At 40.1% G+C, this 17,521-nt stretch overlaps 1 protein-coding gene across 1 annotated transcript in view; it reads right to left on the reverse strand.

Moving 5' to 3' along the window:
- Positions 1–231: 231 nt before the first annotated feature.
- TNN (tenascin N) overlaps positions 232–17,521 on the reverse strand; it is a 47,599-nt gene continuing 30,309 nt past the window's right edge. Inside the window, exons 8-14 of the mRNA XM_032226806.1 lie at positions 14,768–14,898; positions 12,640–12,772; positions 9,316–9,467; positions 7,587–7,683; positions 4,512–4,679; positions 2,970–3,133; positions 232–392 (exon numbers count right to left, since the gene is read on the reverse strand). Coding sequence (XP_032082697.1) covers positions 246–392; positions 2,970–3,133; positions 4,512–4,679; positions 7,587–7,683; positions 9,316–9,467; positions 12,640–12,772; positions 14,768–14,898 — 992 coding nt within the window. The 3' untranslated portion in view covers positions 232–245. The remainder of the gene's footprint in view (positions 393–2,969; positions 3,134–4,511; positions 4,680–7,586; positions 7,684–9,315; positions 9,468–12,639; positions 12,773–14,767; positions 14,899–17,521) is intronic.

Here is a 17,521-nt window from a genome sequence, read left to right on the forward strand (position 1 = left end):
GAGAATATACGAGAATCTGGGGCTTTTTTCTATAAGTAATACAGACACATAATGCGAGTAATACAGATGTAGTGTGTATTTTGTGGTGTTCCCAACAAATCAAACAAGAACATATTTCTAAGGAAGGCTTGGATTAACTGATATGACTATATTTATATTAAAATGTGCACAAAAGCCCTGACACATTATTACATGATCGTGCATTGCTGTTTGTGGTTGGCAAACACAGCACTTCCGGAATACTTTTAAACTTTAGTCTCCTTCCTCTTCACAGCCAGAGATCTCCGTTTTCTACTCAAGACTGCCTCAAAGCTATGGGAACGTGGACGGATCTTCATTTCGGCGTACGGGATAGAATATAAGTGGCCTTTCCATGGCTCCCAGTTAATTCCCTGGAAAGAAAAAATAGGATATTAGTGAGCTTGTTAGAGCAAGTTTTTCAATCTATAAACAAATGTGCACAATTTTATCGTGATCATACAAATATATACATATATCAATATTCAACTATTATTAGGGGTTTTTAGGTTTTGCAAATGTATTTTGTGTATAAAAATCTTTTAAGGCAGACTGATAAATTGTCTCATTTGATCTAGTAATAACTATAATTACATGGTATTCTACATAAATTACTTTGCGATTAGGGATGTGCAGCCGTTCTACTATATCTCTCAGTATCTCTTAGTGAAGCAGCATCTTTGCTTGGGCTCATAGTCATATAGTCCCAGGAAAGTGCGTATTTGAAATAGGTGGGTAAAAATGGCAAATCCAGTCCAAACATCTGGTTTACTGTGCAATGAACCATAATAGTAACACTTGGTGCATATGAAAGCCACCACCTGCTAAAGAACCGGGAGCTGTGATTTCATTTTGGGGTACATAATAATAGGACCTTCACAGTCTGAGCATCTTAACCTTCAGGATCTTCTAACAAGTGACACGTAGGGATCAAACTGTAGTTGACTGTCAACTACAATATATCTTGTATGATATTGCAGGCCTCTTTTTGACTTTGAGGGATAAAATTCATGACTGAAATACAGCAAAGAAAGGCAATGTAGTTTAGTGGCTAAAATGTTAGACTGTGATTGGAAATGCCAAGTTTAAAAATTGAACAAGCAAAATGATTGTACATTCAGAAATATTTCAAAAAACTGAAGCATTTGAAGCAAATGAAGATCAGTAGACTGGAAAATTCTGGCTTGAATGTAGTTAAACAGTGTGGTATAATAGCTAAACGCATTAATGTACTTCAGTTGAGATTAACAGAAGCGGAGTGTTCAAGTCACTCAGAATATTTATTTTTATTTGATTGTAATCAGGATATGTTTGAGGTGCTGTATCTACTTCTTTTAAAAAGAACATTCATAACTAGAATATTTCTCAAAAAAGCAACCAGGATGGTAAAAAAGCAGAAAATAAGGGAATGGAATTAAACCTATGATGAATAGATGAAACAACTGAAATAGTTTACAGAGTCCTATATTTTAGCAAAAAAATATAATTGCTAACAGATCCAATCTCTTGCTTCAGAAGAACAAGGTTTACAACAATAGAGAAAAAATCAAAAAGAGGTGGATTTGATAATGTTGTAATAAACTTTCTAACTGTAAAAGCTGCTCAAGATTGCAACAAGTACCCTAAAAATGGGATGAAGAGTTCCACTGCAGTATTTAAGTGAGAGGTTGGACAGCCATTGGAAACATTACAGTAGTAGATTTTACACTGAAAAGAGTTTGACAGGATCATGGTTTCTCAACCTTAGCAACTTTAAGATGTGCGGATTTCAACTCCCAGAATTCTCTAACCAGCATGCTGGGTGGGAAATTCTGAGAACTGAAGTCGAGATATCTTAAGTTGTCAAGGCTGAAAAACAATGGACTTGATGACTTTTAAGACACCTTATGAGTTTATGAGCTTCAATAATAGACGCTCATAAACTCTTTTTCCAATAGATGTGTTATCATGTATGCTAATCAAGAAACACTAGATCAGGGCTGCCAAACTTCTGGGCCAGGGGCTGGATGTGTCACATGCTGGCCATGCCCATATCTGGTTTAGCAAAGGTGGGGGGGGAGTTTCAATACGTCTCGTGATGACATGAGTTTGACACCCTTCCACTAGATCACTCTCCTTCCACAGTCTACGGGAAAAGTATTTTTCTTCTTTAAATATTTATAGAATGTTTATAATTATTACAGTTGATTTTAAAATTAAATTTGTATACATACCATCCATACAAATAAAAGTAGATCTGAAAAAATGTTTTATTTTTAAATATTAATTTATTAGCCATATCTTAAAAGAGGCACTCCCTCCTATCTAAAAAAAAAAAGTGGAGGAATGATCTTTAAGATATTGTTAGCTATTTACATATTTATTTTAATGGGGAAAAAACCCCATTTACAATATTTTTAGAATCTGCCACCAGATTAACTGGGATCAATATCAGCAATGAAGTTTATTAAACAGAGTCATTGATTCCATTTTTAAAAAAATGCATGAAGGCTGCAGCCTTAAAAATAAGGATCCTTTGTGTTATTTGAAAATCAAATAATAGTAGAAAAGTACTCTTCTCCTTTCATAATAATGATTAAGATGGTCTAAACCAGGGGTAGTCAACCTTTTTATACCTACCGCCCACTTTTGTATCTCTGTTAGTAGTAAAATTTTCTAACCACCCACCGCTTCCACAGTAATGGTGATTTTATGAAAACCTAATGAAAATGTTTTTAAATAATGCTATGACATTTTTTTAAAAAAAAGTCAATTAAATTTAAAAAAAGGAAAGTGCTTCAGTATCGGACAAAACCCTTACCGCCCACCATGAAAGCTGGAACACCCACTAGTGGGCGATAGGGACCAGATTGATTACCACTGGCCTAAACAGTGGCTATCACAAGGAGAAGTATTAACAGTAATTTGTGCATTCTTGAAATGTAATCTAGAAAGATAGGTATCAAACTCACCTCACTGTGCTTGTGTTCTCCATACTTCCCATTGAGATTGGCCAGGTGGCAGTTCTTATACCACCAGCCACCATGGTGAGTTATAGCGCAGTTGGTAATAGCTATATCGTTGTCCTTGTCTATGGTTGTAAATTTCCTACCATTATGGTAAGTCATGGCATCCCCTTAGGAGAGAAAGGGAGCATTAGAATCATGATATTCCTGACTTTAGAAATCCTCTGATTACTGACATGACTGGGCAGAAATGCAGTTAAATATCCTTCAATGACTTCACACCCAGAGACAGAAACACGCAGGAAATTAATCAAAGAGCAGATCTTGCCCGAGCATAATTTGAGTTAATAGCAATAGCAATAGCAGTTAGACTTATATACCGCTTCATAGGGCTTTCAGCCCTCTCTAAGCGGTTTACAGAGTCAGCATATTGCCCCCAACAACAATCCGGGTCCTCATTTCACCCACCTCAGAAGGATGGAAGGCTGAGTCAACCCTAAGCCGGTGAGATTTGAACAGCCGAACTGCAGAACTGCAGTCATCTGAAGTAGCCTGCAGTGCTGCATTTAACCACTGCGCCACCACCTGGGTTTCTCAGCGCATTATCCATAAGCAGGAATGTTCAGCAGTCACCACCCTTTTCTTGAACCAGAAAAGGGAATGGAGAAGAAGTGGGAGGAAGAGGTAGCCAAAAAGGATGTGTGCATGTTTGTGAGTAAAGGAATGTCAATATAATTCTTGTCCTTGGCTAAAGTACTTTATTTCTCAGTGAAAATATTATGGTTTCAAATACTTTTTTTTAATTTGCTTATTGTTGTTCAAACTCTGAAACTGTTTTTCAGGCAGACAAAAGATAAAAGTATAGATATTTCCCAGATAAATCAGTTCTGTGATTGACTATATTTTTTCTTAATTATATTAAATGGAACGGGAGATACCATTATACTATGTAAGCAGCATGAAAGGACATGCTGCTGACTGGTGAACGTTTATTGTATTTTTTTTTAATTTTGCTGCTGGGCTTTCTTATTTTTGCATGCATAATCCCCTTACAAAAGCAACTGGCTAAAGGATCCCTGATATACATATTTCCAAAGTGTCCTTAGCAATAGCAATAGCAATAGCAGTTAGACTTATATACCGCTTCATAGGGCTTTCAGCCCTCTCTAAGCGGTTTACAGAGTCAGCATATTGCCCCCAACAATCCGGGTCCTCATTTTACCCACCTCGGAAGGATGGAAGGCTGAGTCAACCTTGAGCCGGTGAGATTTGAACCGCTGAACTGCAGATAACAGTCAGCTGAAGTGGCCTGCAGTACTGCACCCTAACCACTGCACCACCTCGGCTCATATAATATAATAATAAGTATAATAAGTTCAGGAAGGACCCCAAGAATTGATTGCTGTGCAGATGGATGTGAGATTTTGCTTTTTCACTATCCATTCCCATTTTTCCCTCTAATATCTCACCCCCATTTTTTGGGGGTATTTTATTTTTTATTTGAAATGTAATAAAGTTTTATTTTAAAAAAATAAAATAAATATTTACCAGCAGTGCCTCTGTAGTTCCCCAAAGACAACTTGTATCGATCTCTGCTGGAGCCCACCTGGAAGAAGTCATAGGTGGCATAGGCTGATTCGTTGTGAGTCCGTAAATCCACTCTCAGTTCATAGGGAAGGCCGGCAGACCTGGTGAGATTATGCAATTTTTCTAGACCTGCAAGAAACATTCCCGAGTCAAACTTAAGGTAGGCTGCCAAACAAACTTGTCAGACTTGGCCCAGATTGGGCATTCAGGAAAGAAAGACCCTCGATTCCATTTGTAGTGAAAGATATACTTATGCCAAGTGGTTACAGGTGATTTCCTGGTTAGTCCTGGTAACTTTCCTTTCTCCCAAGTCCTCTCCACCTTGACCATCTTGGAGGAGTCCAATAAGGTTCAAATTGGGTGTTTTGGTAACAGCTCCACATTTTCACAACTCTTTAGCCGGGCATTCCATTCCCAAACTTGTGTCTATGAATCTCACAAATGCTGTTCTGGGCTGGCACCCAGTGACGTGCAGTCAGGGGAGGCAGGGGAGGCAGGGCCTCACCACTGTCATCATGAAAAGAAAAAAGATTGAAAGAAAAAAGACTGAGGTAGTTGCTGCCAGAGTCACAGTGGATGACTCTGCTTAGTGGTTAACTGTTTAAAAAAGCCTCTAAAAAAACGCCCTCTACAGGAGGAGGCGGGAGAACCACGTGCCTCATCTACATAAGGAATTTTTCGGCTTTTAACCCTTGCTTAACTCTGCTCAAATGATCATAAAGTCAGACTAAATGAGGCACTTTTTTTAAACAGTTAAGCAGAGTCATCCATTGGAGGCTCTCGCAGCAGCTAACCCAGCCTGACTTCAATAGCAATAGCAATAGCAGTTAGACTTATATACCGCTTCATAGGGCTTTCAGCCCTCTCTAAGCGGTTTACAGAGTCAGCATATCGCCCCCAACAACAATCCGGGTCCTCATTTTACCCACCTCGGAAGGATGGAAGGCTTAGTCAACCCTGAGCCGGTGAGATTTGAACCGCTGAACTGCTGAACTAGCAGTCAGCTGAAGTGGCCTGCAGTACTGCACTCTACCCACTGCACCACCTCGGCTCAGCAGCTCTTGCCTTTTTCTTTTTACATTTTCATCATGGCAGACAAGAGCAGAGTTGAAATCCTCTGTGAAACAGCTGGAAAAGGTATGTGGGTCGGAGGGAGGGGGGAGGAATTCAAAATTATTGTAATTTGTAAGTAATTGCAATTTGTATTATTGTAAGGTGTGTGCGCGTGTGTGTGTGTGTGTGTGTGTGTGTTTTACCCGCCTCGGCTGGAGCGCGGACTGGCACTTTATTTTTTATTTTTTAAAGCCCTGCCGCCGCGCCCGCCATAGAGCGAGACGCGTCGGGGCTTCGGGGGCGGCTTTCGGAAAGCCCCGCCAAAGCTCTGGCGCTGGCAGACATAGGGCGGCAGACATAGAGCAGCTTTTGCCCGCTTGCCTCACCGGCCATAAACCTCACCGCACATCACTGCTGGCACCTCTGGTTCCTCACATCTGTCACCCCTCTCCCCATATACCCCTGCTTCTCCCTGCTCCTTTTATGGCAGGATGCCATCGAAGCAAAACAGGGCTAACGTAATGCAATAACAGACCTGAGAGAGGGGGGTGGGATATTAATTCTTTCAAGGAGATAATAAAACTGATTTATCATTCATATATCCATTTATATGCTCTCTAGCAAAGTTTATGATTGAACTACAAATGCCATTTAGTAGTAAAAAAAACTTTAAAAACTATAAACTGAACATTAAAGCAATGTCAGGCCCAAGCCCAGAGCTGACACAGCATAATCCTATTAAGTTCAGTCCTTTATTTTCTTACTCCCAATGGACAGAGTTTTGCCAAACTAAAAAACTATAACCACCTAACCTACTAGATCAGTGTTTCTCAATGTTGGCAACTTGCAGATGTCCGGACTTCAACTCCCAGAATTCCCCAGCCAGCATTCGCTGGCTGGGGAATTCTGGGAGTTGAAGTCCAGACATCTGCAAGTTGCTAAGGTTGAGAAACACTGTACTAGATATATCCTGAGAAATTCTAGGCTGTGGCTACCCTGAACCTTTTCTCTCTGCATTCAAGCTGCACTGTCAAAACTCTTCCCCACTGCTCCTGCAGGTGCACATTCCATCACAGTCCACCACTACCACCACAACTCTATTCCCATTTAGCTAATGATGTTCAAGCAAAGTTATGACTCTCTATACCATAGCTGTCAAACTCCCGGCCTCTGGCCGGATGTGTCACGTGCTAGCCAGACCCACGCCTGGTTTAGCAAAGCGGGGAAAGTCCCGATGACACCACTGTGACATGAGTTTGACACCCTTGCTCTATAGCATTGCAAAGCATGATCTATGGTGCTGGGTCCTTACATATTGTATAGCCAGATAGTATTAAATGGGATAGGTTTTTTTTCAAGTAAATCTCTTAGAATCGGAGCCTACTTTGGCACACTATAGGTATTCTACCCAACCTTTTCATTATGATTCCCTTACAATCAGAATCAAGCTCGGGATTTTAGTCATAAGTCTTTGCAATTGTTAAGTTGGTCCCCACATAACCAGATTTGATTTTTCAACTGGTTTTACAAGAGTTGTTTAGTGAGCACATGGCTGTTAAGTGGACCACATCATTTTTAAGCAAATCCAGCATATCCAATAGGTGCTTTTTGCTGTCAAAAAATGGCATAACAAGTCACAAATTATGGTCACGTGGTCACAGAATGCAGGAACTGGTTGTAAATTTGAGCTGATTGAAATGTGCCTGAAATGCCATCATGTGATTTCAAGGGTGCATGCAACTGTCGTAATATCAATTTCAAAGGTCATAGGTCGTAATCTTTTTTGGGACCATCATAATGGATGTTAAGCAACTGGTTGAAGACTTCCTGAAGTAAGAACTTGGACTATGGAAGGAGCAGTGTGGAGATTTAATACCCATTATCAGAAATGTAGAATCCTTTAATTAGTATTTTTGCATTAATAGTGGTTCTTCTAAAAAGCCTATACATCCATCTTGAATGATGTTCAAAAAACAATAGTACCGAGCCAAAATTCTCCAGAAGGATTTCCAAAGCCTTCAATATAATTCTTCCATCTCTTAGAGAAATCCAGCTGCCCTGTGGACCTCCGCTGAATCATCTGTAAAAGCAGGCAGAAGCATATAAAAATTTATTTACTGAATGTTAATTCTACATATAGAGTATCAAACATAGAAGAAAAATTGAAGGTAAGTCAGTTCATAATCCAGAAGATATAAATAGACCAGAAGGAGCTATAGAACGTTACACATGAAATTATCCCTGAATTTGAGAGTTCCGGATAATGCTGTTTCATTTATGGAGCAATCATGGTATCAAGTAAACTATCCATTTTTATTTCTCCTTTGATATCCAACTCTTCAAACATTTTAAGTTACACAGCTTTAGATCCTATCTTTCCCCTCCTTTTTCATTTCCATGTTTCATGGCTATAAAAGCGCACACATACACTGACTCACAACAAGCAAGGTATTCTCATGTGGTCTCATTAAGATGATTTGTTTATGTAGATAACTAATTCAGTGTTTTTCAACCTTTTTTGTGCAAAGGCACACTTTTTTCATGAAAAAAATCACGAGGCACACCACCATTAGAAAATGTTAAAAAAATTTAACTCTGTGCCTATATTGACTATATATAAGGTGTTTTTCCCACGGCACACCTTACACTATGTCACGGCACACTAGTGTGCCACGGCACAGTGGTTGAAAAACACTGAACTAATTAATATGCTCTTTTGTGTATCAAAAGCTTTTAAAGTAAGGGGGGAAAAAGAACTGCACCGTTTCAAAATTCAAAGTATGTTGTTATGTGTGTATAATACACTCCCCCCAAACATACACACAGAGACTCCATATTAAACTATGAAACAGGAAGAATATGAAGTAAGACAGAAGGTCAGCAATGGAGGCCCCATGACTAACAGTGGATTGTCTGTAATTAAGTCAAAGTCTTCAGAAGTTTCAAGATTAGTTGGGTGCAATATCAGCACCGTGATAAACATGTAGGAAAAATGGCAAACTAAGTACAGGTATGCCTCGTTTAGTGACTACCTCAAACAGCAACCATTCACATTTATGACAGTGATAAAGAAATAACTTTACACCCAATCCTTGTGTCTATGACCTTTGCAGGTCTGTACAGCAAAGCAAAGCTGAAGTAAGATCATAAGCACAGTTGCAGTTTCACTTAGTAATTGCTTTGCTTAACAGCCAAGTTGCTGATCCCAATTGTGATTGCTAAACAAAGTGTCAGGCCTGCAATTATATTCCTTTTAGAATTTTGGCCTGCCACACTTTCTCTTATTTCATTATGCTGTTTCATTAGTATAGTTGATGGGAGGGGGGAATAGACAGGAGTAGGATAGTGGAATGTATTGTTGTCATTCTTTACTAGAAGCCAAGGTCATCTTTTGTCTCTGCACTTTTACACCTGACCGGAAGCAGCTGGGTGGAGACGCCAGCGTGGAAGAAGAAGATTGGACCATGTGATGGATTGTGGGTGTGGGGACAAGATCATGAACTTTTAACTGGGTGGAATTCTGATGTCATTTCCAGAATTGGGATTTACACAGATGTGCTAAGATGTCTGTTTTATTAAATTGGAACTTTAAGGATCGTTTTGCCTTGGACTCTGATTTAATTCTACATGATACTTGGAACGCTGACACAAAGACTATGCTGGGAATAGCTAAAATTAATAATATTTTGAAAGTAACGAAAACAACACTCACTATCCATCCCCCTCCATCAGTTGTCATATCACAATATACTTCAAGGGGTCTGTTGCTGTCACCATTCAGGTAGATGGTATATAGGCCGCTGATAGAATTGCCATTTTGCTGAGTTTGGCTGCAGTCCGCAGGGTAGGGATAATGCAAGCTGACTTTAGGAGCAAAGCAAATAAGAGATGACGTTATTAAATTTAAAGATGAAGATAAAAATGCAGAAAAGTCTTTCAACAGCCTAGTAGCAAAAGAAGGCTGAGGTCAAGCCATCTAAACCCACTAAGACATTTGGATAAATTTCATTAACAGCAGAGAAAAAGAAAAGAAACACTAAGATAGCAAGGGATGAATCTGTGCAAATGCAAGTCTAAAGTATTAAACACTGATAAGATTTATACTTCCCAGGCAACGTTTCGTTGCTTTTTTATCATATGCCACCCAAGTCCCAGCAACTTAGGAACATTTTTACATACAACTGTGTTGTGGCCCAGCAGGAGCCGTTGGAGCTGTCACCAGACTCCGACAGCGAGGGGCCCTATGAGTCGGTTCTGGAGGATGTGGAGGGCCCTGGACAGGGTTCTGACTCCGAGCAGGGCGCAGAGAGGCTGGTTGGCCACCAGGAGGCACCTGAGCCTTGGACCAGTGGGGAGGAGACAAGGGAGAGGGAGTTGGACACCAGCGGTGAGTTGTTCCTGGTTGCCCGGCACCGAAGAGCTAATAGGCGTCAGGAAGAGTTGCGCAGTTACAGGAGGTAATTGCACTCAGCTGGTGGTCATTAGGCTCCTCTCCAGACTATAAAAGGACTGCTTGTGCCCCTCTTGCAGAAGTCAACGCAGGAACTAATGTCGGAGAACATTATCGTAAGCTTGGCAGGCTGGATTTCTGCCACGCCTTATCTGTGCTGGATCGCTGCCCAAGCTTGTCTGTGCCGGTTTGCTGCCAAGGACCTGTCTGTCTGTTAATTAAATGCTGTAACTTATCTTTGGCTCGGAGTGTGTGTTGGTGTGGGACGAGGGGGGTCAGAACACAACTGCATTTTAGGACCGTGTCACTGTATTTGTCACCTGTCAATAATCTTGTATTTCTCCATCTCCTCCATTTTTTCCACTATTTTATAGATTAGGTAAGAAGAGAAGTCTAGCTTCCTTTGAGGGGAAAAAAGAAAGTAAAAGCAGGCCTCTGCCCTTAAGAAGTTTCCTAATAACATTCTGTAAAGTATACTTCAGAATCCTGCTGCCCCTTTTGAAATTCCCTTATCCGTTACTGAAACCCTGACAGCTTTCTGCACGTGGCCACCTGAATTGATTTCTCTAGTCTTCGTTGTCTAATATGTCTTCTGAACGACATGACTGCTTGAAAGCTATTACTTGGTCATTGAGAGCTGTATGTGCTTTCCTACTAATAAGTGTGCTATTTTTAAAAAATGTATCTTCTTTTAACTGTTTCCTTTTGATTCTCCAAACAGGGAGACACTTGGCTAAATTTCAAATAACAAAACTGTCATCTATTCAGTAATATTCCATTCCATTTAATTCCACTCTACTTCACACCACTACACTCCATTCCATTCTGAATTGGTAAACTGAACTGAACTCCCATTATATTTTCCTATATTTAGTGGCACAAATAGTGGCATTTAGTGGCAATGTGGTCTTTGCATCTCATGTGTTTTACAAAAAGAACTTTCAAAGTATAAATATGAAGAAATTAAAATACCTTTTTCTGATTATTGATTATTTACTATATGCTCTTTATTTGATCTATTTAAAACAATCAAAGTGTCAGGCCTGCAATTATATTCCTTTCAGAATTTTGGCCTGCCACACTTTCTCTTATTTCATTATGCTGTTTCATTAGTATAGTTGATGGGAGGGGGGAATAGACAGGAGTAGGATTGTGGAATGTATTGTTTTCATTCTTTTCTAGAAGACCAAGGTCATCTTTTGTCTCTGCCCTTTTACACCTGACCGGAAGCAGCTGGGTGGAGACGCCAGCGAGGAAGAAGAAGATTGGACCATGTGATGAATTGTGGGTGTGGGGACAAGATCATGAACTTTTAACTGGGTGGAATTCTGAGGTCATTTCTAGAAGTGGGATTAACACAGATGTGCTAAGATGTCTGCTTTATTAAATTGGAACTTTAAGGATTGTTTTGCCTTGGACTCCAATTTAATTCCACATGATACTTGGAATGCTGACATTATCCCAATTCTCCCTTAAGATAAGTTATCAGCATCCCAAGCTGGGAAGCTGTCAGGGGGTACTGAATCAAAGCTCACAATTGCCTTGAATCATTATTTACCAATTTAGGGACAGCAGCCACACTTACATTCCATAAAATTAAAACTGAATAATAGGAATATGGCATTTGGAATTACTACCAAATCTACAGAAATCTCCCAATGCTGACATTTTTGAAACTACTAACCTTCATCCTATTTCTGAATAGCTACTGCTCTTCAAATTTGACAATTATTTCTTTTATCAATTTTGGACTGTTTTCAGACTAGTTTAATAGATCGATAACATCCCCACATGAGAAACAGGAGTTCTAACTTACAAAATGAAAATGCAAATGTTGCTTAGTCTATTCTAAGCCCCAAAGTCTTTTTGCATTTTTTTATGATAGCATCAAATACTTGGTTATAAATATAAGTATTTTTTTTGTTATTATGGTTTTCCATGACCCGACAAAAGGGCGAACGTCAAAACCGCGCCTGACTAAACCGCGTCGCTAAAACCGCGACATCATCAACGCACCGACAACATCGTGGCGGCAACAGCGCGGAGACAGAAGGGTGCTTTACAACAGCGCAGCGACAACGATTTAACTTAAGGTAAGGGTTAGGGTTAGGGTTAGGTTTGGGGTTAGGTTTAGCGTTACGTTTAGTGTTATGTTTAGTGTTAGGTTTAGCATTACGTTTAGCGTTAGGTTTAGGGTTAGGTTTAGGGTTAGGTTTAACGTTACGTTTAGCGTTACATTTAGTGTTAGGGTTAGGGTTAGGTTTAGTTTTACAGCGCGCTTCTGTCGCCGCGCTGTTGTCGGCGCGATTCAGCGCTCATTTGTCGGAGCGCTTTAGAACACGCGGTTTTGTCACTGTGGTTTAGTCGGGAGCGGTTTTGTCGTTCGCCCTTTTGTCGGTGAACCGTGGTTTTCAGTTGCATATTTTCATACTAATATTTCATTTCCAAACCATCTTTTACCAAAACGTCTTGCTCCAGGCAAAACTCATCCCAGTTCAAGTTTATTCCAAGTTCCTTCTTCTTTTAAGGACAAGATACATATGCATAGCACCAAAATATTACAATATGAAAGTTCACAAGGCTTACTTGTAGAGAACGTGGTGGCCACTGTTTGACTCCTGCGGTCTCCCTTAAAGGCTGTAATGTATATGGTGTACTTAGTACCACGACTCAAGTTTTCTAGAGCAAACCTTTGATCATTTGCGCCAAGTTGCACTTCCTGCCACAAAGAAGAAAGAGACTGAAATTATATTTCACTAACACATTAACCCTCCATTCCTATGAGCTGCTTTCTCCCAAAGCTCAGTGATGAATAGGAAACTACCACGACTGGCTAAGATCACTGGGGATCTTAGCCAGGTGACAAAAGATCCATGCTGCTGTTTTAACTATGTGAATCATTAAAATGCAGACTATGTGAACAGAACAGGACGCATTTATATTCTCATTTACACAGGGGATTTTTTTTTTCCTGATTCACAAATGCTCTTCAACCATTTTGCAAAGCCTATCAATCTTTAGGGTTTTAGATCCCTGCTGCGGTTTTGAATGCACAGTTTTTATCACCATTACTTGTCTAATTTACTTTTATATTTTTAGGTGCCTTTTTGATAGTGTAATAAAACATTGTGTGTTTGCAGCATAATATTTAACACTGAATGTAAAGCAAAAACGTCCCCTCATACTTCGTGACAGTTTGATCTAGTGGTTAAGGCAGCAGCCCAGAAAGCCGGAGACTGTGAGTTCTAGTCCTGCCTCAGTCATGAAAGACAGCCAGGCAACCTTGAACCAGTTACTGTCTCCCAGCTCAACTCACTTCACAGGGTTTGTTATTGTAGGAAAAATAGGAAGAGAGAGGTGTAGGAAGTTATCACCCAGCCCTCTCCCAGAAAAATGAAATATCCTAGGAAATATTGAAAAGGCAGAATATTTCTCTGGATGTGAAAAGAAAGAAACGTGTTTTAAAAGACAGAATAGCTGCCTGTAGCTTCCTGCCCACCCCCACTTTGTCAATGGGCCATTAAGAAGGCCAAGCTAGTCCACTTTACATAACAAAGACTTCTCCACTTCTTCTCCAGGGGATGGGATTAAAGCATGATAATATTGGCCCTTTACTCAACTGACCACATGGCATCTGAGAACTCAACCAAACCTGGATTCAAAACACGTCCTAGAGAGTTGCCCCTGCATGGCCCCATGGGAGCCTGACAACCAATCCGCACCTACACATTTTTCTGTATCAGGGATATTGGCATCCTCCGCAGACACAACGTGACCTTCTGCAGAGAGGGCCCTGCAGCATATGTCTGTGAGATGGAATGTGCATCTGCAGGAGCAATGGTGGCGGGGTTAGCAGTTTTCCTAGAGAGATATCTGGATGAAGAGACAGCACAGTTGCAAACTGGATGGGGAGTGGGAAACAGATTCAGGATAGCCACACCCTATAAGGTTATAGCTTTAGTTGGCAAGATTCTGTCCATTCAGTGTAAATAAGTAAAGGATTGAACTTGATTGGATTTCACTTGGTTGCCTCTGATTTTGAATCTGACATCCATGCCTGAGTCTGTTTTTGGCTCTTGGAGATTAACTGGATGAATCCCTCGCAATTTTCCTGGGAAGGTTTTCAGAAGTGACTTGCCTGCTTCCTAGGGTTGAGAGAGAGGGACTGGCCGGGGCCCAATATGGGACTAGAATTTACAGTCTCCTTGTAGTCATATAACTTGCATTTAAGATCCTCCTTGCAGATTTTTGCAGCTGACATAAAAATCCAACTTGTTCCTCATTCCTTTCTTGCATTAGTGTCCAGGCCGGGAAGAAAAGTTGTGTTTTCCAATGTGCTGGGCCTCTTCATGAGACATCATTTTATTATGACGTACTTATAATAGTTGTAGTTGTGAATAATTATTGAACTAAACATATTATTTTATCAAGTTTTGGGCCACAGAATGTATTTTGTTTACTTAAACAAATTGTACCAGGTTAACTTGCGTGTTCTTTTGGTTTTAGTGTGAGTTGCCTAGAACTGCAGAAGAAGGTGGCATAAAAACAAACACCATGTACAAAAGAAGGCAAAATGAGACATTAGAATCAAACTCAATTTATGGCAAATCTAGATGTGTTGTTGTAACTGTTGTCTGAAATGATCTAAGTGAGTCTGCCATGTGCTAATAGCTGGGTTGACCAATTTCACATGTGGTGCATTTAGCAGGCTTACCTTACTGGTGCCACCAGGATGTTGATAGGTGAGAAGATAGCCACTGATTTGAGCATCTGGGGGCATCCAAGTGACTACTCCACTGGACTGTGTCACATCTGATACACGGATATTCTTTGGTGGATCAATATCTAGATAAAGCAGTGGCCAGTGTGAAAACACCCAGAAAGCTATTATGAGAACTCAAAAAAACTGTAATGCATATTCTATGTTGCCTGTGTTGCTGAGTGGAACAGATTCCTCTTTGTTCCATGTATCTTCCTCTTTTCCCTGAGCAGTTATATTTTAAAATACTTGTCGCTGCTGTCGTGGTTTGTCTCAGAAGAAGCAAACTATGGTACGGTAAAAATATTGTCTTTTGGAGGGTACATATCTGTGTCCATGTAGTTTTCTGAACAACAATGAAGCAGTGCTTTGTTACTGCCCATTGCCAGAATATTTTTTTTTCAGTTCCAAAATTTCCTGGCAACTCGTCTCACAAATCACTGTCTTAATTTGTCCCCACATTGAAACTATACAGGGGGCAACATTCAGTGGCCTTATTGCCAAGGCAGGATAAGGCTGAGTCGTCAACGGAATTTATATTGGCATTTTTTCCCTGCCATGTAGAGACTAGAAGTTAGCATATTAATACAGCTATTTGGATGTATGCTAAGAAACAGAGAAGTTAGGAAAGAATCGACCCCAGAATATGTAGTTGAGAAAATGTATGCACATGCCTAGGAGATACTGAAGGAGGTACTGAGAGCCAGCAGTAATAGAGCCGAGGTGGCGCAGTGGTTAGGGTGCAGTACTGCAGGCCACTTCAGCTGACTGTTATCTGCAGTTCAGCGGTTCTAATCTCACCGGCTCAAGGTTGACTCAGCCTTCCATCCTTCCGAGGTGGGTGAAATGAGGACCCAAACTGTGGGGGTGATATGCTGACTCCGTAAACCGCTTAGAGAGGGCTGAAAGCCCTATGAAGCGGTATATAAGTCTAACTGCTATTGCTATCTTGGAATCCAGCTATTACTTTTTTCTTTCATCCAAGATATAAGGGCTTGGAGTACATATTAGGGTACATATTCTATATATACTGGCATGGCCCTTTTCATATTGAAGAATGACCAACCAGCTCTATCACCCTGTAAGATACTGTACTCCTCAATTCTATGCATGTTATCTAAGAATTTCAGGAAATAGGGTGATATATAATTTACAGTAAGCGTATATTTTTGCACTATAAGGGGCCGAATCAAAGATCTCATGGATAAATGTCTTTGGAGTGACATAAACGAAAAGAGGCAGATATATATGCAAGGGAGATAGAGCACAGTTCTGTAAGAAAAATTCGAATGCCCCCAAATGATGAAGCTGAAAGCTGGAGAACTATGACACAAATCTAACAAGGGATCTTTTATTTCAATTCTACTATCATTCTCTACAAGCTTTCAAATTATCCATTTCCACTCGTACCCTCCTACCCTGCAAAGAGAGTAGAACCTAATTGGATATTGGATGTTCACTCCCTATTTAATTCCAATAACAGGGAGAAAGAAATACTTGTAGAATAATTGACTGTCAGTCAACAGAGGGTGCTACAGGACTCCTTATATATGTTAGGTTTGTCCCCAGCATTTCCAAAGCAGCCCTCTTCATGCAACCATGTAGCTGGAAAATATATAGTACAATTTATACTGGAATACATAAGGAAAACAGTCTAGAACTCATCACCTCTGGTAGCAATAATAGTATATCATTGTCATTTTCAAAGGACACCCAAGGTGCTTTTTCAAGAGGCAACTGGACTTTCTGTTTTTTCTTTGAAGATGTTTCGCTTCTCATCTAAGGGAAAGGGAAATCCAAGGGATGAGGAGCAAAACTTCTTCAAAGAAAAAAACAGAAAGTCCAGTTGCCTCTTGAAAAAACACCTTTGGATAAAAATATGGTGGATTAGCAATAGCAATAGCAGTTAGACTTATATACCGCTTCATAGGGCTTTCAGCCCTCTCTAAGCGGTTTACAGAGTCAGCATATCGCCCCCACAGTCTGGGTCCTCATTTCACCCACCTCGGAAGGATGGAAGGCTGAGTCAACCTTGAGCCGGTGAGATCTGAACCACTGCAGATAACAGTCAGCTGAAGTGGCCTGCAGTACTGCACTCTAACCACTGCGCCACCTCGGATTATGCAAAATATTTTTAAAAAGAGGATAAAGTCTAACCCTCAGTTATTCTTGTTAGGTATAACTACTGATTGTACTTTTATAGAGACTAATCTGATTTTGAACCTAACAACGGCAGCGAGACTGTTGGTGGCACAATACTGGAAGAAGGAAGATTTGCCTACTATTCAAGAATGGACACTAAAAGTAACAAACTTAGCAGAGATGGCTAAAATATCAGCATATCTTAAGGATCATTCAGATGGGAAATATAAACTGGAGTGGAGAAGATGGATTGACTATATTCAAAATAAATGCGGGACTAAAAAATTCCAGATAGATTACGATTGAAAAAGCAAGGAATGATTTAATTTGTTTATAGTTAGCTTAACCAAAGAGGAGTTAAAGCACAAATGAAAGATGAAGTTATTTTTAGTTTATTTTAGAATATGATTGTTAAAGATTTATACCCTGTATTTGCTCTGGGAAATCGCGGGGGGGGGAGGTTGGGGGGGAGAAGGGCTCGGGTGGGAGGGTGAAGGAGGGAGATAAATATTTGTAAAATCCTTTTTTTTTTTAGAATTTTCAATAAAAAAGAAAAAGAAAAAGCAC

This window comes from Thamnophis elegans, chromosome 11 (assembly GCF_009769535.1).
Source record: "Thamnophis elegans isolate rThaEle1 chromosome 11, rThaEle1.pri, whole genome shotgun sequence".
Taxonomy (NCBI): Eukaryota; Metazoa; Chordata; class Lepidosauria; order Squamata; family Colubridae; genus Thamnophis; species Thamnophis elegans.